The following is a 27,944-nucleotide window of genomic DNA, read 5'->3' as shown; positions in this document are numbered from 1 at the left end:
TTAACATTGAATAAAATATTTATTGTGACTTCTTCCCCTGTGACATAAGATCATTTATTTTTCCAAGCTCTCCAAATGATACAGTTGCTGAACCTCTTTCAGCTGGTCTCGCCTGAAAATAATAAACATGAAGGACATTATGAATAAATATCTATAGCTCTAATTAAACCCTTTAATGCTGTCTTATATTAAAAAAAAAAAAAAAATCCCCCACCCTAAGTAAATAAATAAAAAGAAAATGGAAACATCAACCCAGGAAGAAAAGTGATCAATATTAATAATAATACCTGTGAATCATGGTATTTCCATCCTATCATGTAATAGATCTGATATGTGGCAGGCACAGAACCATCCTCATTTCTGTACATTTCTATAAAAACAAATCATGGTTAAAGTCTGAAAAAAATGCAAGTAGGGGGAAAAAAAAATCTGTTCCAAAAAAGTATGTCCTCCAAAAGAGAAATGACCATTAGAATACTCATGGGATTCTGAGAAAGGCTCTTGTGAAAAAGTCCGTAACACTGAGAAGCTGACAGTAAAGAAATAGGGCCTTGGGGGAAAAGGATACACAGCCACAGGATCTGTGTTTGAGAGAAGGACAAGAAGTCTGAAGGTGCCTTACAAAGAGCAGTGCGATTTCAGGGGATAGAGACGACGGGCACGGGCCGGTCAGCGAGGCCTGGCTGGGAGGACGGGCGGCCTCCTTACCTTGGTACACAGCGGCAGCTGCCAGCATCGTGTCTCGGTGCAGGAGGGCCTTTCTGTTCCAAGCACAGTTACTCTCACCCATCCCTAAAAACACACTAGAGGTTTGAGATGATTCAGCAAATACCTGAGCCGCTCAATAGCACAGATTTAATCTTCTTTCATCCAATGGAATACCTGTCCCTCATCTCTGACAGTCATGTAAGATAAATAACCTCATTTTGCTCTCAGATCATAGTTAGTGACCCTCAGACAAAGCTACTTGAAGCCTCTGGGTAGTGAGACAAGTCAAATTTCGGGAGGCAAGCCCCATAAGCACACTTTATGTGGCAGCAATGGACTATGATAAGCCAGCTGGGCCAAAGCAAGCCCACAAGCCCCCCAGGTGGGTCATCAGGAGCCGGCAAGGGTCTCTCTAGTGATGCCACGTTTCACGCCCTTTTCAGCGGCTCTTTGAAAGAGGACAGGACACTGGTGCAACACCTCACTCCTTCCAAGCCATAAATGTAAGTGTGAACGTGAAACCTGGAAGAGGGTTTGAAGACTCATTGAACTGGGGTCTCCTGCACTGCAGGTGGATTCTTTACCAACCAGCTGAGCTACCAAGGAAGCCTGAAGACTCAAGTCGTACCAAAACGTGTTTTCAGATTTTACAACATTTTACTGATCCCAGATTAGGAAACAATTATGTGCATTCTCTTCAGGGGCACTTTTCTTAATGTTTTAACACTTATTTTTAGATTTCTTTCCTTCAAATTGATAGCTAAAAGCAAGGATTATGTTCTCTTCTTGTTCACTAAAATTTAATGTTATATATTTAATATTTTTAATGCATACAGTCAAATGAAATTACTTTGAAAGCCCACATTTTAAACTAGCTTGCAAAATTAAAAGAATCAAAATTAAAAACCCTTTACATTTATTCTCTATATATTATATGATCAAAAAGCATTTTCTTAGTTTTGTTTTTCTACTTTCAGAAGAGATACCAATAAAATTCCCAATGTCAATGTTCTTTAGTTGTTTAAAAGTAATAGTCTCCCAGGTTTCCAATGGCCTTATGAAAAACAATCAACAGATTAGATGGAATGAGTAAATCTGTTGGCTTTCTCCAATCCCAAGATGTCCTTATTATTCCCTAAAATAACGAAACTCTGATACTAAAAGCCATGTCCCATATCCTGTGAGTAAAGCAGTCCCAATTCATTAAGAACAAGAGACACAGTGTACAAACCAGCATTGATAGAGGAATCACCATGAACAAGAGGGTGGATCTTATTCTTGCGGTCATGAAGTAGCTAGATGACCTCAGATCCAACACTCTGGGGCCTCAAGGTGGCCAGGCTAGATGATCTCTAAAGGCTCCCAACACTAACATTTTAACCCATGACACAATCCAATATAAAAAAATTCTCCCACATAATGACCATCAACCACAACAAGCGACCAGAGGCACACTGGGACCCGTGCTGGAAGGATCATTGCTGCTGACAGTCAATGGTGCTGTGGAGCTTTCCCTTCTCCTTAACTTCCCGTCTGCTACGACTGACACGGTAGAGGCCACACCAGTGAAAAAAAGGTTTAATTATTTTAACGGAAGTACTTAACGCACCAGAAATTCTAAATGCCTTCTAAATAACTGGCATTGTGCCGTGCCCGACCCCTTTGTGACCCTACGGACTGTAGCCCGCCAGGCTCCTCTGTCCACGGGGATTCTCCAGGCAAGAACACTGGAGTGGGTAGCCATTCCCTCCTCCAGGGGATCTTCCTGACCCAGACAGAGATTGAACCCATGTCTCTTACGTCTCCTGCATTGGCAGGTGGCTTCTTGACCACTAGCGCCACCTGGGAAGTGCAAAGAATTGGTATAAGGACATACTAATTAAGATTATTAGGCACGATGCTTTCTGATACAGAAACTCAAAGACACTAATGTGTTACTGTTGCTGGGGACACCTACCCTTCCCTCACATGAGAATCTTCTCTCTAGAGAAGCAGTGTCATGTGGCAAACGAAGTCTAGACTTTGGGATCATAATTCCAGCTCTGGCCCTTAAATAACCTGGGACAAAGTCATTTTAGCTCTATTAAACTCAAGTTTTAACACCTTTATAACACACCCTGGTAGACCTTTCCTGGAGACCACCCGGGAAACACATCTGGGGTCTTCTGACTGGCTCTGGGCTTTGGGATAACAGAAGGATTTGGGAAACAGGTAACTGTTTAAGACTCTCAAAGTGTTTTTAAGGTCAAGTTCAATTGCTTATTTAAAAAAAGGTCTAATATATTATGGTTTACTAGGAACAATACTGAGTATTGTCTAAAAAAAATAACAACTGAACTTACCTTAAAACTACTGTGAAAGCCTCCAAAACTTCTCATGTGTTCCTTGGCGGATACGCAACTTGTTTTGCAAAATTAGGTCAATGTTCTGGACTTTCTTCTGTGAATTAATAATAGCAGCTTAAATGAGAAACAGCACCACCGCCAAGAAAAAAGTGTAACGTGATGTAACATGCCAAAAACCCACGGGGCGGTAGCACCGTCTTCCGCTCCGCAGAGCAGCACCCCTGGGAGTTGCCGAGCACCCCCTCCAGCACTCGCCCCTCGACCGCCCTTCTTCCCACGCCAGCTGCCTCGGGGCTCTCCAGGGGACAGTGGCCGACATCTTAGGATGTGGCTTGAGCACTTAAGCAAGCACCTCACCTTGGGCTAGTCACTTCTCTGTGCCCAGTCTCCTCATGCCACACAGGAGAGGTTAGCCATGCTAGCCGGTCTCCCCTTCCTCACAAATAGGCCTCATAAACGATGCTGGAGGGTGAGCTTGCGCACACATCAATCTGACTGTCCCTCCTCAGCACAAAATTCTCCCAACAGACTGCAGTGCTCCCCCGATAAAGTCTAGAAAAGCCTCTGATGGACTCGCCTATGTCACTTCCCATCATCCTCCCATTCTACATATTTGAGCAATGCTGAATTAAGATGCAGTTTCCCAGTTAGGAAAGTGGAGGCTGAGAGTCCCCTCTGGAGTCTCCATGATTTTACACAGACCTCTCTCTTGGCCTGGAATTCAAGGCCTGACCCCCAGAGGGGTACCCACCCCTTCCTTCTATCATGAACTCATTTTAGCTTAGGTGCTGCCTCTTCTGCAGAAGCATCCCTGATTCCCTAAGCAGACTTAGGGACTTTTCTCTGTGTTTCTCCCTGCACTTTGTAAAAAGAATTATCCCACTTTACAGTTAATAGCACATGTCTATCTCTGTGTGTCTCTTTCTCTACTAAAGCATACGTTCCCTATGATCAGAAGCTGTCATTTCAACACTGGCTCAGTCGGCTGCACATGGTAGACGCTCAATAAACAGTGAGTGAACGAATATAAAATCAACCAGGTAATGCTTCTATCAACTTTGATAAATATTATTTTCACAAGTTATCTTTAGATAATTCCTCTTAATCCTCTTAAGAATAAGAAACATTAAAGACTAAAAGACATGATTTGTGTAAAAGGCTTTACAGTAAAGAGAAACACTGGCAAAGCTGCTTAAAGGTGAATATTATGCAACAGTTCCTCAAAATATATGACTGAAACCATCAGGGGGAGGGAAGGGGAGGGGTTATCAACTGGAAAGGGGCATGAAGCAATCTTCGAGGGGCTGAAAAGGTACTAGTCCGTGGTTTATGTAATACTTGACAATACAGGCATCTGTACAGTTACAATTGGTGCATTTTACTGAACACCTCGGCGAACGCCTATGCTCCATGAAGACCCAGACCATTTGGCTGGCCCCCTCTCCCACTCCTGCTGTCGGACATCAGGCTCCCAGGCCCTCCTCTGATTCAACGAAGGGTCTGGCACCTGGCTCAGCTTCCCTCTGTACCCCAGGTGGTGCCACCACCCCGGAGGACTCCAAGGTTAATAACTGGCAAGTACCAGGACCTCTAAGACTTCTGAGTCTCCTTACCACCAGCGGGATTCTCCATCACACCACCTCTACCATCACACCTGTAATGTGTCCTGGACGAGTCAGCACTTGTAACTGCTTCACTTCTAAAATCACCAGTCCAAACATCCCATTTTCTGACCATATCCTCCTTCCTTCAAGCGTCTTCATGTATTTCAACTACGATCATCCTCTGACCTCCTCTACTTTCTCCCAGTCCATCAGCTCTTCCTCCACCTTCTTTTTTTTTACTACTTCCTTTTTCTTCCAGCTTAGATTTCTGCCCTATGACCTCGGTTACACTCTTGGAATTCTCTTTTGCCTTTGTCTTCTTGTTACTCTCAATTAGTAAAGACCCAAGCCAGACTGATATGGCTCCATTTGTACCAGGTCCCCGGCTGCCAGCTATTGTCAGAGAAAGTCACAGATGCATTCGACCAACTTCAAATGCGCCCTTCAAACTTGATAACTCTCTCTGATCCATTCACCTTCCTATTCTCTACAGTGACTACATCAAATCTCTACTCATTTGCAAACCTCTGACCCTTTGAGTCTCAGTATACGACTTTACACTCTGCTTGATGGAAAGCATCGATGCATCAGACGGGAACCTCCCGCTATCAAACCAAACACCCATGACCACTGCACTGTCCCTCTTCCCTTCCATGTGGGCCTGTCCCCTTTTATCTCACCCCCTTCCACCTTCTCGGGTACCTGACCTGATTAATTGTCCTCTCTGTCTCTTCTAGAGTCACCTCTTCTATGGAAGCACTTAGGTTCTTCTAATCAACTGTTCAATAAATGCAAGTCTTGAGACGAAACATAAAAAAACTTCACCCCATCTCCCATTCCTCTCCCCAACTCACACCTGTAACTTTGCCCTCTCTCCCCTCTTCTTCGAATAATCAAGTTTCTTGAGAAGACAGATGCATGCTGCCCGAACCACCCCCCTCCACACGTGTCAACCTATCCCCTTCCCTCCGCCTCTCCCACCACGCCCACGCGGACAGCAGAGCGCTCCCCGAAGCTTCCTCATCCTCATCCTCCGTCAGCGGGCTTTCCTTTCAGTCCACACCATGCTTCCAGCAGCGTTTGACACTTCCTTTGTCTTTAACTCTTTAGGGTCTCTTAGTCTAGGTAATACGATCCCTTTCTGCTGTTTCTCCCTAGCACCCTGCTAGCTACACATTCTCAGTGTCTGCAGGCTCATCCTCTTCTGACGCAGTCACTGCACATTAGGTTCCTAAAGGCTCCGGACCAGGCCACTTTCTCTTCTCGCTTCAGGCAACTGCTTCTAGGTGGTAACCTATTCACAGTGACTCTCAGCGTTTACCTGGTCCACTTGCCTCCTCTTAGCTACACAGCCACACACTCAGCCACCTACCTGATGTCTCATCGCAGGGATTTCAGAAGCATTTCCAACCCAACATGCCCAGGCGTGAATTCAACAGTCTTCCACTGTTTCTCTATCAATGAAGGGTACCATCTGTCTGGCTATCAGAGCTAGAAACTCAGTGCCATGTTTGAAACGCCTCTCTCCTTATCAGCCCACATGTAATGCATCAGCAGGAACTATCACGTTTATCTCCTAAACGTCTCCTGAATCAAATCCATTCACTTCTCAGCATCTCTACCATCACCACCTGAGTCCAAAGCACCGTCATTTCTCAGGAAGCTTCACAGCAACATCTCCCTACTCATTTATCTGCCAATCCACTTAAAAAATACAAATCTGACATGATGACCCCTCCCTCAATAAAATATCTCACGGGGCATTTTAAGAAAAAGACACACAATCTTAACAAAGGCTACAAGGCCCCCGTTATCCTGCCAATTTAATCAGTCCTCTCTTTTTACTCCCTCTATTCTGGCCAAAATGCCCCTCTTTCAGTTCTTGCATGTTCTTTCCTGCAACTGGGCCTTTGCACATGTTGCTCTTCCTGCTTCGCCCAGTGGCCTCACTTCATTTTTGAGGGCACAGCCATCGGTTCCTCAGACAGGACTTCACTGACTCTCCCAGATCGGGACCTAGCCCACTTAACCCTCTGGCAACCTCCAGTCCTTCAGCAAGCCAACGCTTGCTTTCTTGGGCCTGGATCCGAGCTGCCAAGTGCTGCTCGAGAATGTCACTGAGGTGTCCCGCCATCCTTACACGCTCCTTCAGGAAAATCCTGCCGCCTTTCGTGGGCAGTCACCAAGTGCCCCTACTGCACAGCACCTACCACATGTCTAGTTTAACATTTATCTTTGTGGCCGCTGCCTCAGGTCGGCTGCACCCAGCTTGTATTAAAAACTCCATCAAGACAGTCCACTTTTTCCTTACCCAGCATATCTCCAGGGCTTGGCCCCAGTGACTGCCATAGTCAGCTCGCAAAATATGACTCTCAAAAGGGGCCTAAAAATTCCTTAAAGTGTCTTACCTTGTAAATCTTCCATCAACTCAAACATCCCAGGATAGTTAACTTGAATTTCATCAGTGTCCTATTCAAAAAGAAAGCAGAATCTTCATTTGGCATTCATTACCAAGAATCTAGATTAGAGAAGAAGTTGCAGAAATTCCCCAGACCAATCTCTCACAGTAAGCAGGAATCTTTGTGATCCTCTTCGCAGGTATTATCTTGCTTACACTTGATTTACAAAGATTTCAAATTGCAGGGTAAATGCTTGCCATTGTAACAGTAACCATCCTATAATGCCATCGACTGCCTCTCATTCTCTCCTTGGGATTCACACAAGTAAAGTCTGTTCTGTACTCTGTAAACTACCCTTTTCTTCCAGTCTTTGAAAAGTCTTCCAGGACACTATAACTTTTTAGGGGAAGGGTTAGGCTTCTAGACAAAATCTGTAGATCCTTACACATGCCAACTTCATTTTTCTCTACATAGTCAGTATTAATCTCTCTCTAAATATGACACCCAGAGTCAAATAGGGTCACCTCCCAAGATGCTTCCATCCTACTCCCAGTGCTGCAGCAGCACTGCAAGGACTAGTTCAGGAATGGACACACAGCTGGACACACACAGTTTATTTCTTGAGTGACCTGGTGAGCAATGGTGTCCCGCTCTTTCTGAAGTTCGATGCAGGAGTTCACTGTTGGGACAGTGGCAGAGAGCACTGATGCTCCCCAAATACCCAGGTACTCCTGGACATTTCGCAGCCCCACATCTTTCTTCTGGCAAAAGAGAAGTGAGGTGGAGGCAGGTAATAAACAGCTAGGGAGCCTTTTCCAGGGCACGTCTGGGGCAGTGACCTTAGGGGACACAAGGCCCCTATGGCACAACTACAGAATGGACATGAGCTGCCCAACTAGAATGGCTGGGATTGATAAAAACTGTGTGTTAGCCACTCAGATGTAGGAGTTCATCTACAATGGAAACTAACCCTGAATATACGACACTTCCTTTTTCCCCCTAACTGTGCTATCAAAATGCTGCACGTATCTCAAACTTTATTTTATTGGCACTACTTTTGAAGCATTCAGATCTTTTTGTGGTCTGTAGCTTTATCTAATATGTGTTCAATTTTGGACTTAATGTTGCACAGAATCAAGTACAAAACCCTAAAGAACAGTTATCAAAAATATCCATTTTAATTCCTAAAGAAATGTTAAACAAAATGACCAACTACCCTATTTTTCTAACATTAGAGACACAAAATTACTTAGAAGCAGGAAATTAACATATTCTGTTGATGAGGCATGTCAATTAATGCTACCTTATAGACAGTAATTTTATGTGTCAAATCTGAAATGCATAGATTCTTTGACTCAGCAATTTGACATACGTGCTGAGATTATGTGTAAAAGAAAATTCATGGCAACATTGTTTGAAAGAATATAAAAAACAAACAAACTGAAAACAATCTAAATGTCCATTAACAGAGAAAAGGTTAAATAAAGTGTACCTATTCAATGAAATACTATACAAAAAGTGAAAGTGAAAGTTGCTCAGTCGTGTCCGACTCTTTGCAACCCCAAGGACTATACAGTCCACGGAATTCTCCAGGCCAGAATACTGGAGTGGATAGCCCTTCCTGTCTCCAGGGGATCTTCCCAACCCAGGGATCGAATCCAGGTCTCCCGCATTGCAGGCAGATTCTTTACCAGCTGAGCCACAAGGGAAGCCTCAAATACTATATAGCTGTCAAAAAAGAATGTGGGAGGTATATGTTTGTAGTGGAAGATCTCCAAGTTATTGACAGGGGGGAAAAGAAGACTGCATATAGAAAAAAGAAAAAGAGTATATGTACTGTTGTATATGTATGTTTAAGCGATATAACTGCACTCCAATCTGTGAGGAAGTATGTCTGAAAGGACAAACAAGACAGTTGACAAAAGGCGTCCATGTGGAGAGGGACGGGCTTGGGGGGGTGGTGTCAGGAGGCAGGAGGAGACCTCCACTCATTTTAGACCCGCTGTGTTACTCTCTCTGAGTGTTTTTCTTCTTCTATTAAACACAATGCATGGATTAACTTGTATATGCACTTTTTAATAAGATCACCTCTGGATAGTCCATTTCTTCTATATATTTTTCCACATTGGGAAACTAATTTTAAAAAGAGATTTTAAGATGAAAAAAAAAAAAGAATTCCTTCTAGGCTGATGCCTACCATTAAACAATATCCTGTGAAAACATTTCAATGAAACCAACTAAAAGTACCATCTCCTTCTCAATCAAAAGAGTACCAAAATAGCCTTGTCAAAGGTCTTATTCAAATCAAGACGAAGGATAATATTCACAGTTTTCTCCTAATATACTAGTCTGGAAATGATTCTGAAAGGAGATGAGTTTCACTTAGAATGCCAACTAATTAAAAAAAAAAATTCATTAAGAGGGTCATATATATAAATATAATTATATGATATTAATTTAACTTGATTTCACTTTAAAAATAAAAATCCATTGCAATATAAAAGTAATATATCTAATGTTATATGCAACATAAACCTGCATAATTGATTATATGAAAGCTTTTTTGTATAGAAGTTTTTGAAAATTAGTCAGGATACAATGTTAAAATAGCACTTTGGAGACAATGTATATGTCTCCAGGAACAAATTTGCATAAATTTATTATTAAATTACCCTCTAACTTTATAAACTATAGAGAAGATCATGCACCAATGGGAATCTTTCCAGAACACATAACCCACTTTACAACTTAGAAAACTGCATGTTGTTAGCATAATTTAGCCTTCTTTTGATGACTCAGGATAGAAGTTTCATTTCTCTCCTCACGGGCGACAACCTTTAAGTCCTCTAATATTCCTACTGAGCCGTCTGACCAGGCACGAGCTCCTCGCATCACCCCACGAGGGCTGTGCCGCCTCCTCATCTGGTGTCTCTCCCCTCCCCTCACAGCCCCTTCCCAACATCAGAGGCCCTGCTAGTCTGAGCCCCTTGCTTTCTGTCAGAGCGTGGATGGGCATGAAAGCCATTTTGGTGGGCTGATTTTATGACATATACTCACACTACACCTCCTTAAAAAGCTATTTTAATTTTAAGCCTGTCTAACCTGATCTAACCCTGGGCCTCACGAAGGCACATTCCCTCACTTCCGCCTCACACGACACCACTTTCCTTGAGAGCTGGTGGGAGAGGCCGTGCTGTGAACGCTCCTGACACTTCCTTCCGCCCCGTCGGGGAAGCTCTGTCTCTCGTGGTACACCCACTCTGGATGTAAGGGGCTCAAGGACAAGCATGTCTTAGAAAATAGCCTCCCTGCTAACTGAGGTACTTTCTCTTTTTGAGTTACTTATTTAGGTAATAAATACTAAAAATTTTACATTCCTACCTTGTGTCAATCAAGATAAAAAGAGACAGAGTATTTCTGAACCGCGTGCTTAATGGGTTACTCGATTCTCTTGATAGTTACCACAGTCAGAGTATTAAAGCCAGCTCTCCCAAGCAGATGTCCTAAGTCATTGACTGCAGTGAAAGGGGAGACGTGCGGAGAAAAGCCCCCTTCCCTTTCTGTTTCCGCTAACTGTAAGGAACACCGGAGTTCAAAGAGCGTGTCACCTCCAAACATTGCACCAATGAACACTCCATCTGGTTTCAAAACATAATGAATCTGTAATAAATATAAACAACAACATGATTCAAAATTTCAGACACAAAAATGTTGAAAGAATAAATACATGGAATCTAGATCAATATTTCATGATTACCATTCTTATCTTGTCAAGTTAAAAACCAGATAATTTAATAAATAATACTTAAGACAACCAACTATCAGAAAGGCTCTGCAGGATATTATTGTAAAGACAGATAAACATTCACTGATAGTGTTAATATCTATAAAATACATTATATGCGCTCAAATTTTCTAATAATAGATAAAACTTACTTTTTCCATCAGTAAAATATTGAAAGAACAAGACTTTTAAGTGTGGTAGGTTACAGAAATCACTGTCTTCCCTGCATCTGTGCCCTTAGACATGTCACTTTGTAACAGCCCCCATGAGGAGAATCTGGACCAGCCCCACGACTTGCTCTGACCCAAAGAATGCAGAGCAAGTCACAGCATGGCAGTGGGCTCGATGGCCTTGCTGCTTCCGCCTGCTCTCTAGGAGCCCCATGTTCGGGCCCCGCTGTGAACAAGCCTGAGCTGGCCTGCTGAAGGATGACAGGAAGAGATGCAGGGATCAGCCAGGAGTCTAGCTGAAGCCATCTGACAGCTCCGGGACAAGCCACCCCCAGGTCAGACACGCGGGTGAACCAAGCCAGACCCAGAAGAGTCTCCTAAGTCCAGCCCAAATCCCTAACTCACAAAATCGTGACTTACTTTTTTAAAACACGAAGTTGAGGTGGCTTATTAAGCAGAAAAGGCTGATTTACAGGGAAGCCATTATGATTCACAACTAAAATGCCCAGTAACATTTTAGTTAAATATTAACATATCAATTAATTTAGTTACACCCAGAGTTAAGGAGAAGTAACCAACTTATTTTTCAGCTGTAAAACAAAAACAATTTTTAATTGGTAACTTAAACAAAACAGTAGCGACACAATTCCAGAATCACAGATGTTTACTCAATGACTCTTGGAACTACAGTCTGTAACTAGTTTTGACTTTACTTTCATATAGGGCAAGGTGAACTCTGAAGTAAATCCGAACCCACATCATGGTTCAGTTCAGTCGCTCAGTCGTGTCCGACTCTTTGCGACCCCATGAACCGCAGCACACCAGGCCTCCCTGTCCATCACCAACTCCCAGAGTTTACCAAGCTCATGTCCATTGAGTTGGTATGCCATCCAGCCATCTCATCCTCTGTCGTCCCCTTCTCCTCCTGCCTTCAATCTTTCCCAACATCTGGGTCTTATCAAATGAGTCAGCTCTTCGCATGAGGTGGCCAAAGTACTGGAGTTTCAGCTTCAGCATCAGTCCTTCCAATGAACACCCAGGACTGATCTCCTTTAGGATGGGCTGGTTGGATCTCCTCGCAGTCCAAGGGACTCTCAAGAGTCTTCTTCAACACCACTGTTCAAAAGCATCAATTTTTCGGCACTCAGCTTTCTTCACAGTCCAATTCTCACATCCATACATGACCACTGGAAAAACCACAGCCTTGACTAGACGGACCTTTGTTGGCAAAGTAATGTCTCTGCTTTTTAGTATGCTATCTAGGTTAGTCATAACTTTCCTTCCAAGGAGTAAGCGTCTTTTAATTTTATGGCTGCAATCACCATCTGCAGTGATTTTGGAGCCCCCCAAAATAAAGTCTGACACTGTTTCCACTGTTTCCCCACCTATTTCCCATGAAGTGATGGGACCAGATACCATGATCTTAGTTTTCTGAATGTTGAGCTTTAAGCCAACTTTTTCACTCTCCTCTTTCACTTTCATCAGGAGGCATTTTAGTTGCTCTTCACATTCTGCCGTAAGGGTGGTGTCATCTGCATATCTGAGGTTATTGATATTTCTCCCAGCAATCTTGATTCCAGCTTGTCCTTCTTCCAGCACATCATGGTAGGCTACTCTATATATCTTGAATGTATATTTAAATTATTATGAAGCAATTTTATATAAAACAGTGTATAAGCAAACTGACTATAAAAATCTTTTCCCTTCAGTCCCTTCAGTGTTACTTCCTTCTCTTGGCACCAAACTCTCATAGAACTAAAGTACCTAAAATGATCAGTTTGTTTCTACCTCAGAGGGCTTATCAGTTCCCGTAGGTTTCACAAGAATGACTTCCCAATCTCTACCTTGAGCCTGGACAGCTTCCCAGGATCCTATATTTATCTTTTGGCTGGCAGTGCCATAGACACTTGTCTCTTGGCAAACGTACCCGCTGCTCTTCCCCATGGCATCCAACATACACAGAACACATACTCTCAAACCAACTCCACTTTCCAGCTGCTATATTTCTGTTAATTACCATCTTCTAGTCCCTTTATCTGATCGTTACCATTCTTTGCCCTGCTGCTGCCAAGTCACTTCAGCTGTGTCCGACTCTGTGCGATCCCATAGACAGCAGCCCACCAGGCTCCACTGTCGCTGGGATTCTCCAGGCAAGAACAGTGGAGTGGGTTGCCATTTCCCTCTCCAATGCATGAAAGTGAAAAGTGAAAGTGAAGTCACTCAGTCATGTCCGACTCCTAGCGACCCCATGGACTGCAGCCTACCAGGCTCCTCCATCTATAGGATTTTCCAGGCAAGAGTACTGGAGTGGGTTTTCTTTCCCCTACTCTTACTAATTATCTCCAGTCATCCAGACTCAAAACTTGGGAGGCAAGTTTTCACTCCTGACCTCTCTTCGATCTTCAGCTCTAACCAGCCACCAAACTGTTGATTCCTACTTTGCAGAGTCCTGAGGACCCCTCTCTTCCTTTTATCTCCAGTCTGCAGGGTTGCAGAGAGTCAGGCACGACTGAGCCACTGAACAGCTGCCACCTGGGTTCAGTTTATTTCATGCCTGGACCACGGACACAGTCTCTCTCCAGCTTAACCGACTTTCTGCATCAGTTTTCTAATCAGCAAGATGAAGCTGTCTTGCAGAGTTATTTCACACATACATGGAACAGAGCAGAGTGACTGGCAAACCATACCTGTGTAAGATACAGTAGTTATTCTCCTGCCTACCAGCTTTTTAGTCATGTCACTTTCCTCTTCAAAATGCACTAGTGGTTCTGAACTGCATAAAGAAAAAACTCTCAATTGCTTACCCTGTCACTGGGTCCTCTAAAGTTGGTCCCAATATCCATCATCTACACCTGGCACTAAACTCTCCTCCCCCAGGCTTCCTCTCTGTCCTTTTGGGCTTCTCAGTCACTCACACATCCCATCTATCCCAGGATCCTGCCTTCCTGGAATGCACGCCCACTCCAAATATGACCTGTCCTTTGAGGCCTTGTTCAAGAAATGTCTTCCTCTCGAAGCTTTCCTAGGCCACTCCAAGCCACAGTAATCGCCTTCTCTCCTCTGAACATAATGCTTTTTACCCACCCCTTCTTTACCTGTTTGCTGATAAATATCAACCAACAGACATTTATCAGCAATGTCTTAGTATAAAGCATGGGCGAAGTACAAGTGGGTTCCTACTCACAAAAAATTTATAGACAATTAAGGCAGAAAAAAAAGCCACACATAAAATTTCTTATGATAGTAATACTATTTTGAATAAGTTTTAAATATTTATGAAAACTTTAGTAACATCTCCATCGTTACATTTATAGAATTCTCTGGGAGCGGAAAGTCACCCATATACTTCCTAACACGCCAAAGGGTACCAAGTGTATCCAGCCCACAGAAGATAATAAATTTTTGATTTGCTTCCATTTCCAATTGTCAAAAATGTGAAACAGAAACCATCTATAAGTTTCTGTGTAAAAGTAGGCACGTCTATAATTTTCTAATAATAAACAAAATAACACAGGCTATTTGAAAAGCACTAAGCTTCTTACCTGTTCAAGTGCTCTAGGGAGGTCATTCACCCAGTGCAAACTAAAATACGAAAACACATATCTGTTTTAACTTAATCTGTATAGTCAATTAGCACAAGAATCACTAATATAGCAAGTCACAGAAAAGGTGTAAATTTGGATGTTTGAAATGGCACGTCAAAATTCACTGATTGTTGGGACTTCCCTGGTAGAGTCCAGTGGTTAAGGCCCTATGCTCCCAATGCAGGGGCCCAGGTTCAATCTCTGCTCAGGGAACTAAGATCCTGAATTTAGTGGCCAAAAAATAAACTCCTTAAGGAAAAAAATTCACTGTTTTCATATAAGTTTTAAAATAAAAATATTAGGGGATAACCCTCCTTTTGTTATAGGAGAAACCTTTAATATTACTTTATAACTTTAGAGAATAATATACCTATTTTGAGGGCTTCCCAGGCGGCACTAGCGGTAAAGAACCCAGCTGCCAATGCAGAAGACTTAAGAGATGCAGGTTCGATCCCTGAGTCAGAAGATCCCCTGGAAGAGGGCATGGCAACCCACTTCAGTATTCTTGCCCAGAGAATCCCATGGACAGAGGAGCCTGGCAGGCTACCATCCATGGGGTCGTGAAGAGTCAGACATGACTGAAACGACTTGGCGCACACACACACATGCGTATCTATTTGTAACGTACATATATTTTTAAAAGTACAAATGGATTACCAACCTTAAACTGCTAACCACCAGGTCAAATGTATTTTCTCTGAAGGGAAGAAATTCTTCATCAGCTAAAACACTGACAGTAGGAATTTCTGTTTCTAAGGCATTTTTCTAAAGGTTAAAAATAAAAGTTCAAAAACACATTTATATAACATCTTAATTATTAACACAATCATTGTTTGTTAAACATAAGTTATGTTATATTTACTTGAAAGTTTCTAGTTCTTAAAAATTAAAAAAGCAGCCAAAGAGAAAGCACTAAAAAAATATATCTTAAATGGCACTTAAGATTGGCCAGAAAAAATGGCTAGCTGTTTGGAAAAACAAATGGGATAACCACATCACACCAAACCAAACCTCAGAAAGCTGAAAGTCTCAGTGGCATAATCAAAGCCAAAAAAGTACGAGGAAAATATGGGTGCACACTTTAGACTCTTAGATGAAAATGCCAAAGTAGACATGACTCAAAAATCAGAAACTATAAGAGGAAAGAGCGATATGCTTAATGATAAACCAATCAAAAACTTCTAAAGAGCAATAAACAATGTAAACAACATATTTGGGAAAAAATTTACAAAATACACAAAGAAAAATGAATATCCCAGAAGACAAGTTCTTACAAACCACCTAGCATAAGAACAGCCAGGTAGAGAAAGGAGCAAGGGACAGGCACATCACAAAACTGCTGACAAAACTCACAGATTAAAAAACACCCACAGCCAAAAGATATCAACAGCTGTTTGGTTGCTCTCAGCAATTGGAGAAATGCAAATAAAAAGGACAAAACTCTACTTCCCACCTATTAGACTGACAAAGACAAAATAACTGGCCTGTTGTTGCCAACGAGGAGGAGGAAAGAGGGCCTTCATTTAAAGCTGTTGTTCTGTCTTCAAAGGGCAGTCTAGAGACGGATATTAAAAACTGAAAGGTGAACATCAATGAATCCATATACTCCACTCTTGGGAATTTATTCCCAGGGAGAAAAATAAATCAAACACAGAAAGTTGCCTGATATAAAGATGCTCACCGCAGTGTTGGTTATTGAGAAGCTAGAAATTTAGTAAATAAAGCATGGAATATTCCCACACTGGAATACTATATGTGTGTGTGCATCTATCACTGATACAAAAGAATGGCATGTTAGCATAACACTGTTTGCATAAAGCTGTGATGGGGACACAGCTATATATCTACAAAGACACAGATGAAAATGTCACCAGCAGTTGTCTCTGAGTGGTGGGATTAATGGTGATTTTTCCTTTCCCTTTAGATTTCCTATACTGTTTAATTCTTCATTTGTAGTATAATCAGAAAAAAAAAAAAAAAAAAAAAGAACTCACTTCATTCTGAAGGAAATAAAAATAAAAAGTAAAGAACTAAAAACCAAACCAGGTGATCAGAAATCAATAGTATTGAAAAGCTACCTACCAAAGCATTTTCTGCAATGTCTGTTTGAAAAAACTTTCCAACAGTTTCCTGCAATGCAATAAAGTTGATTAGATAATACAAAAAGACAGGCAACCAAAAGAACCCAGTAACAAATAAAACAACTGTTGAAACTGCTGAAGGAAAAAGTGATAATTTGATTAATTTTCAGCTCTGTAAGGGTATTTTTCTGCAAATAATTAGTATGGTAGACAAACACCTTTAATAACATATATTATGTTACATAGCATTAAATCTATGCAGCCAACCCTATATGTAATATATTTAACAGTATTTAATAAAATAGAGAATATAGGTGTGAATAATCACCATCTTTGGGTTCAGGTTTTACGTGGTAACTTTTCCATAATACGCTAAGAGCTAGTCCTCATTCTTGTGACACAGAAGATCTGGAATGGTTTTCCTGCCTTTGGTTGTTATTCAAAGAGACTGCAAAGAGTAAAGAAAGCCCTAACAAACACAGATGCTTGGGAGGCCTCAGTGGCTACACTCCCCTCTGTTTCACGCGTCCTTTCCTCCCTCCCAAAGCAAAGGGCACCACGATACTTCTCGCTGAGATGGCCACTTTTCACCGTGCTCTCGCTTCCCCAGGAACCTGCTCTTTCCTCCCCTACCTCTCCAGTCTTCAGTCTATCTCTCCTGCTTCTCCCTCCCTCACCTTACAATGGGAATAAGCTTCCCAATCTTGGAAACTCTCCTCACCTCCACCCCCCTTACGGCTGTCCTGTTTGTAAGCCACAGCACTACTTCTCGCGAAGTGCCCCTAGATTCTCGGTGATCTATTTCCACCCTCACTGCCCTACTCACATGCGTCATAAAAATCACTCATAACCGACCCACCAGCTACGGCCGCTGTTCCCCCTGTTCCCAGTCCTACTGCACTTGACCTCCGAGAGGCTCAGCACTCCTGACGGCCTCCTAGAAACCCCCAGCACTGTCCTGCCCTGCTTTCCCTTCTCTGTGAGAAACACCAGTCCTCTCTACTTCACCCTACCCACTTTGAGAAGAAGGTGCCTGCCCACAGCGTGGAAAGGCTACCTTACCTCAACACCCCACCACTATCTGGAGGCTGCTGATGAGCAGAGGGCAACTGGTATGCGGTACATGTTTAACCACGGCCCTCAAAAAAAAAAAAAGAAGTGCCCAGAGCTGCAGGATCTGATGATTTCCACAGTGCAACCAGCCCGACAATGGTGGGTTTCATGCTACCAAGACAAGCTGTCAGCGGGGCACTGGGAAGAGAGGTGCACAATGGTCTGTCTCGAAAGCCAGCTCCAGCACATCAGCGCGAGGGGTGAACATTAGGTGGGTCAGATCATCTCTGCTTGCCTCTCACTTGAAAATTTCAACTAAGAGACTGGGAGATGGGGCGGCCGCTCCCAGACTTGGTGGAGCGTGTAGACCTCAGGGGAAGGCTGGCAAATGTGTAACAACTGGTTTTGGGCAGGCCCTGCTTTGTAGCATTTGCCAACCTCCCTAATGTATAACTCCCACCATGGCTGACTTGAAGCTGTTGAAACAATGTCCCTAACACAGAGTGGGGAAAAGATGCTAACAGCCAGTGCTCACGGGCCAGGAGGAGGCAGCAGCAGCACACTCGGAGTCCGGGTCTCACATTCCGATCTCATGCTCTGCCTGAAGGACACCAGGGACAGACCTTGGGGCGGGGGTCGGGCAGAGGGAGAAGCCAGCCGTGTGGTACGTGAACAGGACCTCCACTCTGATGTGTCAAAGTCCCCACACTTGTGAGGCCTGGCTGTGCTTCCAGATCCTGGAGTAGTGCAAGAGCCTCTAAGCAATGAATGTCCTAGTATTCGAACTGGCTTCAGCGGATTTCTGCTTCGTCTTACAACCCACTGTCTTATTAAGACACTTGCCATCTTACTGGGCTTCCCAGGTGGCGCGAGTGGTAAATAACCCAACTGCCAATGCAGGAGATATAAGAGATGTGGGTTCAATCCCTGGGTCGGGAAGATCCCCTGGAGGTGGACACAGCAACCCAGTCTAGTATTCCTGCCTGGAGAATCCCATGGACAGAGAAGTCTGGCGGGCTACAGTCCGTAAGGTCATAAAGAGTCAGACACCCTGAGGCAACTTAGCATGCACGCATATCTTACTTTTCCAGACATCTTTGCTGGCTCCTCCTCATTCCTTTACCTCTAAACACAAGTGTGGAAGATTACTTTTTATACACTGGCCCCAGAGAGCTTACCTATTCCACCAAGGTCTGTAGATTCTACCAGGTCTTCTCTACATCCCTTCCTTTATATCCTGCCGTCTCCACATTGGTGGCTGGCCTTTCTCTCTTATGCCTACACTTGCCTTTGACACAGCCCTCTAATTGGTCCATTTCTCTATACTCTGTCTTCTTCAATCCCTCCTGCACACCATCCCCAAACTAACCTTCCTTAAGCATCGCTGATCACACCCGACAGCTTTCCACTTCCACCTTCCCGCCAGCCATGTCTTAAATTCCAGTCGCTATGAGCACCAATCCAGTTTCTATCAAATCTCAGGTCAGATTCTGTGCCTTTCAGAAGTCTCTGGTCATATGAACTCCACTGATTTTTCCTTTCCCTTGACTCCTGTTGCAGTTTAATCATTGCACCAATTCCATGGCATTTATTATCATCAGTTATAGTATTTTCAGAGATTCATCACATACCCCTCCCCTATCTTGGCTCAAGTATACACTTTTTCCTAAGTAGATTTGATATAGAAATCCCACTTTGATCTGTGTCCAGCATAGTGTCCTACATAGAGAAGCTAAAACAATTAATGAATGTTTTTTGGTCTGAATTACAAAATGAAAAATAAAATAGTATAGACATTAATAAAGACTATTTATATTTAATTACACACAAAAATGTCCAACCAAATGATGAAGTAAATACTTTCCATAGATAAAAAAATAAGCTTAATCACATGTCCCAAATGAATGTCAATGTGATTTTTATTGTGATTTATAAAAAACATTTGAACAAAGTGGGAATAACACACAATGTACTGTATATAGACTTAGAGAAACTACCAGTGGGAACACTGTATAAAATGGATTCAAAGAAAAAACTCATTTAAGAAAAACACAGGAGTAGACATAAAACAACCTTTGATTCTATCACTTAAAAAAGCAATTAAAAAAAAACCAAATGAACAATTCTGATGTCATCAAAATCTAAATATGATACAAACTGAATTAAGAAAGCTTTTCCTCAAAATTGGCCAATTTTATTTCTCCAAGTAAATTAAGTCATTGAATAAATATACCTTATTCAAGTGTTCTGCTATGTAACCTCTTCCACAACCAACATCCAAAGCGAGACGGAAATCTCTGAAAAACAGACACAGGAGTTATGTTTTGTCTATAATAATACAGCCCATAAAGTAATTACTAAAAACAAATTTTTCTTAAGAAAAAAGATTCTCGTGAACACAACTTTCAAAGTCCTATCATCTGCCTGGCTCCCTCACCTCACCAGATGTCTCCATCAGAGAACACACTGGCAATGGCAAGGCTGTCTGGCCAAGCCACTCCCAGGGCCTCACAATGAATGGCTTTCCACAAGGGTGCTCCACGACATGGATCTGAAGAATTGATTTAGTGCAAGTACTTAAACAGATGGGGAAACAATGGAAACAGTGACAGACTTGGGCTCCAAAATCACTGAAGATGGTGACTGCAGCCATGAAATTAAAAGATGCTTCCTCCTTGGAAGAAAAGCTATAACAAACGTAGACAGCGTATTAAAAAGCAGAGACACTACTTTGCTGACAAAGGTCTGTCTAGTCAAAGCTATGGTTTTTTCCAGTGGTCATGTATATAGGAATTGGACCATAAAGAAGGCTGAACGCTGAAGAACTGATGCTTTTGAGCTGTGGTGTTGGAGAAAGACTCTTGAGAGTCCCGTGGACTGCAAGGAGATAAAACCAGTCAATCCTAAAGGAAATCAATCCTGAATATTCATTATAAGGACTGATGCTAAAGCTGAAGTTCCAATACTTTGGCCACCCGATGTGAAGAGCTGACTCATTAGAAAAGACCCTGATGCTGGGAAAGACTGAAGGCAGGGGGAGAAGATGATGATAGAGGATGAGGTGGTTGGGTGGCATCTCTAACTCAGGGGACATGAGTTTGAGCAAGCTCCAGGATGATGAAGAGAGGGAAGCCTGGTGTGCTGCAGTCCATGGGGTGGCAAAGAGTCAGACATGACTCAGCGACTGAACAACAACTTCAATCTGATAATATACTCAGACAGAGAATGAAGAGAGTTAATGCAATTAACATGAAAATATGTGGCATACCTATCAAGAACTTACTACTTATCCCTATTTCTCAAATTTGTTGAGGCAGCAGACAACTTAGAAATTACTATGTAAAATACTATGAAATATAACATGATAAACTAAAACCCAAACAAACCATCAACTAAATAACAGCTAACTTTTACGGAAATCTTATCAGGTTCAAAGCCGTGGGCTAAGTGTACAGTTAAGTATGTCAGTCCAAGGTCATTCAGCTAATAAGCAGCAGTCAGACTTGAATTCAGTCGGAAAGAAGCCTGACCAGAACTCTTATCCACTATGCTATGCTGTCTCCTCCAAACATACCATCTCATACTAAATCACTTTACATATCCAATTGTGGATCATAGGTTTATGAAAAATTTGTGACAATTTTTAAAGAAACTTCATGCACTAATAAAACTTTTCCTATTGGAATGGAGAGTACCTTTGCAATTTCTGTGAAAAACCTATGTCACAAGTATAGAACACCAGTACACAGCTGGAGAACCACTGGCGAGAGAACGTCTAATATAGCTAATGCCCTGTGTCTTGACTGAACAGAGGCAGTGTGGCCTTGGAGAGCATATAGCCTTTGCAATCACAAAGACATGAGTTAGAATTCTAGGCTTGCAATTTACTGGCTCTGTGACCACAGACAAGAGATTTAATCTTGCTGGATCTCAGTTTCCCCATCTATAAAATGCAGTTGGTATGAGAATTTTATCCAGCATGTAAAGTATTTAGCACAGTACAAATGTTCAACAACAGTTAGTTAGGAGTTACTAATATTATTATCATGGGTTCTAACAGTATTAAGTGAGCCTCAGAAAGCACAAATAAGACATTTAATAATCTTCTGTGTTAGTTTTAAAATCTGAACATAAGATCAGTGTTGACAATAAGCTATTCTTGCTAATAATAGATCAGTGTAAGACATTTTAGATTGATATTTTTAATAATTTAATTCCAAAGAGTTAACTGTTATTTTAAGACATGCTTTTTTAGCTGCAATCACAGTCCTCTCCACAGACTTGTGTTTTGCTGAGTATTATGACAGAGAAAGATTACAAAATTCAATCTGATTTGGAAAGTTTAATGTTTCATTTATTAAATCACAAATGACCTAAAATCCAGACAAATGAATGCTGCTGCCGCTAAGTCACTTTAGTCGTGTCTGACTCTGTGCAACCCCATAGATGGCAGCCCACCAGGCTCCCCCGTCCCTGGGATTCTCCAGGCAAGAACACTGGAGTGGGTTGCCATTTCCTTCTCCAAAGCATGAAAGTGAAAAGTGAAAGTGAAGTCGCTCAGTCGTGTCCGACTCTTCGAGACCCCATGGACTGCAGCCTCCATCCAGGGGATTTTCCAGGCAAGAGTACTGGAGTGGGGTGCCATTGCCTTCTCCAGACAAATGAATGACTACACCATAAAGAATTAGCTACTTTTCAGATTTTTAAAATAATGAAACTAATGAAGCAGATTAAATTAAGGTGGTTTTTGCAACAATGAAGAATTTTCTTTAATTTTATGAAACTGATTCACCCCATGACTCTTTCAAGTAGCCAGGAATATATCTAAAATATGATAACAAGAGTTTGCAATTTTACAAAATTTCCCTTTTTATTTTTATTTTTTTTAATAAATCTATATAGTTTTATTAAGACAAAAAACTGACTGTTGATATGAAGTTTACATTTAAACAAGTTTCCACAAAAACCTATCACACGCCTAAAAATTACAATGGAGTTCTAGATGCAGGTCAAGACCATATCAACAACTGATGGATCTCATGACTCAAGACAGCGTTTTGGATTTTAGTTAATTCTTAGGATTAAAAAATTTGTTTTGTTTTAAAGTGAACCACTGCCCCAGTATGAAAATTAAATCTCCTCCTGAGACGAGAGCTTTTGAAGTCATTCAACTCTTCAACTTGTGCTGTCAGTGACTAAACCCTGCCACCAATGGTTTCAAAGTTCAAAAAACAGAGGCTCCAAGAGTTTTCCACCCTATGAGCACCGGCTCTTGTCTTTCCCTACTCACTTACCTCCTATGCCACTCTCTGCCCTTCCCTAAATACTTCACCAGTGGTTTGGATGGAGAGGCTGATATTGGTAACTTCACAACAGGAAAAGAAAGGGTCTTCTTGTCAATTTCATAAGTAGCGCCTCTGAGACAGAATGATCTGCCTGTGTATACACTCCAATAAGACTTTTCCTCCTCAACCAGTTTCCATCCCCCAAATGGCAGCTTTGGTAGCTTCTTAGTCCTTTGTTGGGAACAGCATTGAGCTCAGACAGGGAATACCTTGGCTTCTAAGTTTCAGGCATTCACAGCTTTAAAACAGTCTCTCACAGTCCTCATTTAGGTTGCCAATGACATTTTTTGAAAGTATACAATATTCTGGACACAGAACTCAATCATCATTAGTTGTTTGTTCTTTTGTTTCACCATTTCCCCAAATTTTAACAAAAATGATCCTAACCCATCTCCCTTCTTTCCCACCCCACCCCACCCACCCCAAATAATACACCAGTAATAGCCAAAAACTACACACATGCTACGCTGTAAAAATGCAGAGTTAACACTATTGGGAAGAAGGCTGTGTGGGGGGTTGTGGAGACGCTCTTTGAAGATTTACAGTATCTCTTGCTCTCCCACATCCCATTCTGCGTTTTGTCCTTCATAGAAGGCCCTTTGCTTGTTTTTTTTTAAGCAAAGTTCAGAACGGGTTGCCTTGAAACACTGACCCTCCTTCCCCTCCACGGAGATGGGTGTGCAAACTATACAGCATGGAACGGCTTTAAAGCACTTGGGCTGCTGTAGGGCACAGAAACTATACTGGCTCTTCAAAGGACATCTTCTCAAGCCACCTTTATGGTGTCAAGACAAGTAGAACTCCTCCTTTCCCCACTTGAAACCCACAGTCAGATGTGACAGGGGCTGGTATTCAAGAAAGTGAATTTTCACCATCTTTTTTGTCATCATCCTCTGAGGGGTAAGCATGCCACGTCAGCCTTTCCTCGTAGAAGGATGTGACACCCTGCGGGCCCTTGACATTGACTTCCTCGGCAGGAAGCAGGTCAGCCTCATCAGAGTTCTTCCATTTCATCAGGAACACGAGTTCTCCACTGAAGTCCGTAGCTCCAATAATCCGCTCTGGCTCCAAACCCTGGGCAAAGCCTCGTGGCTTTTCTGACTCCTCTTTCTTCTTCTTTGGTTTGCTCTCCTCCCCCTTATCTTCCGAATCAGAATCAGCTTTGCACTTGCCTCCCTCTGATTTAACTGTCTCATGTGCTGTTTTCTGTGACTGCAGAAACTTAGCAATGAGGTCAGGGCAATCCAGGTTCTCTTCTGGTTCCCATGTGTTATCCTCACCTGAGAACCCCTTCCCCTTCAGCAGGTACTCCACTGTGCCCTTCACCACTCGGCGGTCTAGGACTTTCTCCACCACGTACTCTTCCTCCTCTTCTTCTAGCACCTCCTCCACTTTCTTCTTCTTTTGTTTTTTCCACATAGTGCCCGCCAGCTTTCTGGTATAAAGGATGACGCTGCTCAGAGCAGCGCCCACAAGCCCGAGAGGAATCGGTGCCGCGCTACTGGTGGGTCTTGTCCGGCCAGCTGGGGAGTGGCGACCAGAAAAGCAACAAGCCGGGTGACCACTGTCGAGCCCCCTCACTGAAGCGGCGGATCGCAGGCCCCTGCCAACGGCCCTCCCCTGAGACGAACAAAAGAGCAAAATTTCCCTTTTTAAAAATAGACAAATGTAATAAATTCATCTCATGTTGGTCTAATTTAATGGATATCTTGCACAAAGAAAAGCACAAAAAGTGATTTGCTAATATCACAGAGCAATTCTAGAGCAAAGCCACTATGTAACTGGGGTTTCTGCTACCTGTGAAAGTGAAAGCATTTAACTTTTTAAGTCTCCAAAAGTTGTGTTGAAAGTGAAAGTGTTAGTCGCTTGGTCATGTCGGACTCTTTGTGACCCCATGGACTGCAACCCGCCAGGCTCCTCTGTCCATGAGATTTTCCAGGCAAGAATACTGGAGAGGGTTGCCATGCCCTCCTCCAGGGGATCTTCCCAACCCAGGGATCCAACCCCGCTCTCCCGCACTGTAGGCAGATTCTTTACCATTTGAGCCACGAGGGAAACTGATTGTATTTTATTATGACAGTCATCACTTACCTGGCTATGTCATACACTCGATCTGCGATCCGACTTCCAACCTGACAGATGACAAGAGGCAATGAATGATGTACAAAAGTAAAGATGAGTATGTTTAACAGAGAAGTTAACACTTTCCCCAGTAATCAACAATCCATAGGCTACTTATATTTCAACATGTTGAGTTCCCTTTATCCCTTTTTTAATTTGACCTCAGCAACTTTTAAAATTCTGAATAGGAACATCATAAATAAAAATAACCAAGGAAACACACTGAGTTAATTACCTCAGAAGTCAACTTAAGGAAAGAAGACTAAATTCTGTATATCTATGACTTTATAGTTTATGTGCTGCAAGAGTGCAAAGACAAAAAGCAACAGGATACCCTTATTAAAAAAAAAAGCAACAGAAACATAACAAGCATATCGTCCACAGATATTAGTGTGAGATACGTGAAAGTGAAAAATTAGTTAGCTGGGGATTATTACAGATCAATGTATAAGTGATCATTTAACAAAAACTAATTATTTGGTAACTATTAACAAATTTTGTGGAACTCCTAAATAGATAAATAACTTTTCTGAGCAACATCTGCAAATTAGAAGTCTGCCACATTTAAAGAAACCTCCTCAATCCCAATCCAGTTTAAAAGAGGTCATAAGGCTTTTGCTGGGCTAGGTTCATGCAGCAGGAATAAAGATGTGGGAGACTAATATTCCCCACATTCCACTCATCCCCTTGTAAACATCGCAGAGTCTCTACTAGGACTTGAAAGTTCAGAACAGAATATATGTGTATTTTCTTTGGGAAATGAGGCGGAGAGGAAGTGGGAGTGGACTCCCAGAGGAGTCCACTTTGTGTATCACTACTGATATGAAAACCTTTTATTACACTACTGATATGAAAATCTTTTATTATTTTAACAGACTCTCACACACTTTATCTCATTTATTCTAGTCCTAAACAATGGTGAGGCCTCAGTCAAGTTGTAATCCAGTTGCCTTTCCTGGAAAAGAGTGCTGGAAACTCACATCTTCTAAATATTTATATGTGTCACCCTGAGAACAGAGTCAATCATCTGATCTGGCCAGGACCTGCACAGGGTTCTGCCCAAAGTAGGAGCTCAGGAAGTGTTGGCTGCAATGGCTTCAAAGAGCTCGTCACACTTGATTTCAATTTTGGTCTATCCCTGAAGAAGCGCTTACATAGGCCTGAGCTCTGTGCTGCCTGTCCAGAGAGTAGAAACTGACTCAAGTCCCTAGTCTACCTGGGTAAAGAGCAGGAGGTCTCTCAAATCAGCACAGACAAATCAGAGATCTTAATTCATCTTAATGAATCTTCCTAAAAGATGAACCAGATCCCATCACTTCACTGCTGAAAACCATTCAACAGCCTCCCATTCCTCTAGACTCTAGAGCCATGTTGGCCAATAGAAAAACAATCAGAGCCACATGAGCAACTTCAGATTTTCTAGCGAAAGTGTTGAAAGTGTTAGTCGCTCAGTCGTGTCCGACTCTTTGTGACCCCGTGGACTGTAGCTCACCAGGCTCCTCTGTCCATAGAATTCTCCAGGCAAGTGGATTGCCATGCCCTTCTCCAAAGGTTTTCTAGTAGCCATTGTAAAAAGAGTAAAGAAGTTGATCTTCACCCAGAATATCAAAATAGAGTTTCAATGTGTAATTAATATAAAAATAAATTAAGGAAATATTTTACATCCTTTTTTCAAATTAATTCACTGAAACCCACTGTACTTTACACTTACTGCACATCTTAAAGGGACATATCAAGTGCTCAAAAGCTGCATGTGGCCAGAAATTACCACATGGAATGTACAGCTGAGAGAGAGAAGAAAATCCAAAGTTCTCACCCATTAAGGCCCTCCTGACCTGGACACTCCCTTACCTCCCACTGGAGCTTTCCTGGAGGCCTTGACAAGGCGCTTTTGGCTTCAGGGCCTCTGGGTTCCTCTTTCCCTTTACCTGCAAGGCTTCCCCGACACCCCCCAGACCCCAGTTTGATTAAAGTCTTGTCTCGTCGTCTGCCCCCGATCAGTGCAGTCACTTTACGACTTCACTTCACTACCTGGCCTTACTTCATTAGCTGAAATTACCTTTTCTATTTACTGTCTCGTCTCTCACAAGAATGAAATCTCTTGAGGGCAGCGGTCTTGCTTTGCCCCAGGTATACCTGTAACTCAAGTATTAATACTATCTGCCAAGGGCATGAATAAATGAATGAATGAATCGCACCTTGCAAACACCGGCGCCCGGCCCCGGCGCGATTACAGCAAAGGCCCAGACAGGCAGGGCGGCCGCTCAAGGTCACACGGCGAGGTGGCGGCGTTCGGGTCCTGGCCGGAGCTCCGGGACCCGAAGTCCAGGCGCTGAACCACCCTCCGCGCCGTCTCGCAGACTTACCTCCTCCTTCAAGTAGTCGAACTTCATCGGCTCCGGCTGCCGGGCCGCCCAGTTCTTTTGCTTCCTCTTCAAATCCCGATCGAAGATGTTGAAGGCTTTGGGCGAGCCACCACCACTCGGGAAAGAGGAGCCAGAGGCCACCGTCCTGAGGCCGAAGTTCTTCACGGGGACCCCGGCCGCCGGCAGCTGCCGCCACGAGAACCGAAGCGGGGTGAGCAGAGCCATCTCCAGCTCCTACACCCCTAGCCGGCTCGGTTATCGAGCGCATGCGCCGAGGCTAAGGCAAAGACGCCAGAGCACTTCGCGGAGGGAAAGCGGAGGAAGTTTGGCCCAGTTCGCGTGCCGTCACGGTGGTCTGTCTCGCAGAGGATTGTGGCTGTGGGG

At 42.8% G+C, this 27,944-nt stretch overlaps 2 protein-coding genes across 8 annotated transcripts; both read right to left on the bottom strand.

Annotated features, from left to right (window-relative positions):
* NDUFAF5 (NADH:ubiquinone oxidoreductase complex assembly factor 5) lies at positions 1 to 27,899 on the bottom strand. Of its 7 annotated transcripts, none has more exons than XM_061125963.1 (11): positions 27,561 to 27,899; positions 25,165 to 25,205; positions 19,962 to 20,025; positions 16,677 to 16,724; positions 15,256 to 15,359; positions 14,553 to 14,592; positions 10,519 to 10,716; positions 7,066 to 7,126; positions 709 to 792; positions 288 to 370; positions 1 to 112 (listed from the first exon to the last, which is right to left on the bottom strand). In XM_061125963.1, the coding sequence occupies exons 1-11, from the start codon at positions 27,783 to 27,785 to the stop codon at positions 20 to 22; spliced, it is 1,041 nt and encodes a 346-aa protein (XP_060981946.1). In that variant the 5' UTR covers positions 27,786 to 27,899; the 3' UTR covers positions 1 to 19. The 7 variants fall into 7 exon arrangements, 3 of the variants coding, with proteins under 3 accessions (XP_060981946.1, XP_060981948.1, XP_060981947.1); XR_009689989.1 differs by lacking the exon at positions 1 to 112 and adding an exon at positions 3,051 to 3,147 and having other exon boundaries at positions 328 to 370; XR_009689990.1 differs by lacking the exon at positions 1 to 112 and adding an exon at positions 3,051 to 3,147 and having other exon boundaries at positions 352 to 370; positions 709 to 803.
* Positions 23,548 to 25,157, bottom strand: LOC133044564 (chromobox protein homolog 1-like). The gene has a single exon (XM_061125967.1). The coding sequence runs from the start codon at positions 24,490 to 24,492 to the stop codon at positions 23,926 to 23,928; it is 567 nt and encodes a 188-aa protein (XP_060981950.1). The 5' UTR covers positions 24,493 to 25,157; the 3' UTR covers positions 23,548 to 23,925.
* Positions 27,900 to 27,944: the final 45 nt, after the last annotated feature.

This window comes from Dama dama, chromosome 23, assembly GCF_033118175.1.
Source record: "Dama dama isolate Ldn47 chromosome 23, ASM3311817v1, whole genome shotgun sequence".
NCBI classification, from domain to species: Eukaryota; Metazoa; Chordata; class Mammalia; order Artiodactyla; family Cervidae; genus Dama; species Dama dama.
Note: the sequence above shows the minus strand (reverse complement) of the source record. Positions and strands in the feature narration are given on the sequence as shown.

Coding starts and splice junctions, on each gene's coding strand:
- LOC133044564 (XM_061125967.1), bottom strand. CDS start 24,492: ATGTGGAAAAAACAAAAGAAGAAGAAAGTGGAGGAGGTGCTAGAAGAA.
- NDUFAF5 (XM_061125963.1), bottom strand. CDS start 27,785: ATGGCTCTGCTCACCCCGCTTCGGTTCTCGTGGCGGCAGCTGCCGGCG. Junction 25,206..27,560: donor TCGACTACTTGAAGGAGGAG/GTAAGTCTGCGA, acceptor GTCATCTGTCAG/GTTGGAAGTCGGATCGCAGA. Junction 20,026..25,164: donor CGAGTGTATGACATAGCCAG/GTAAGTGATGAC, acceptor TCTGTTTTTCAG/AGATTTCCGTCTCGCTTTGG.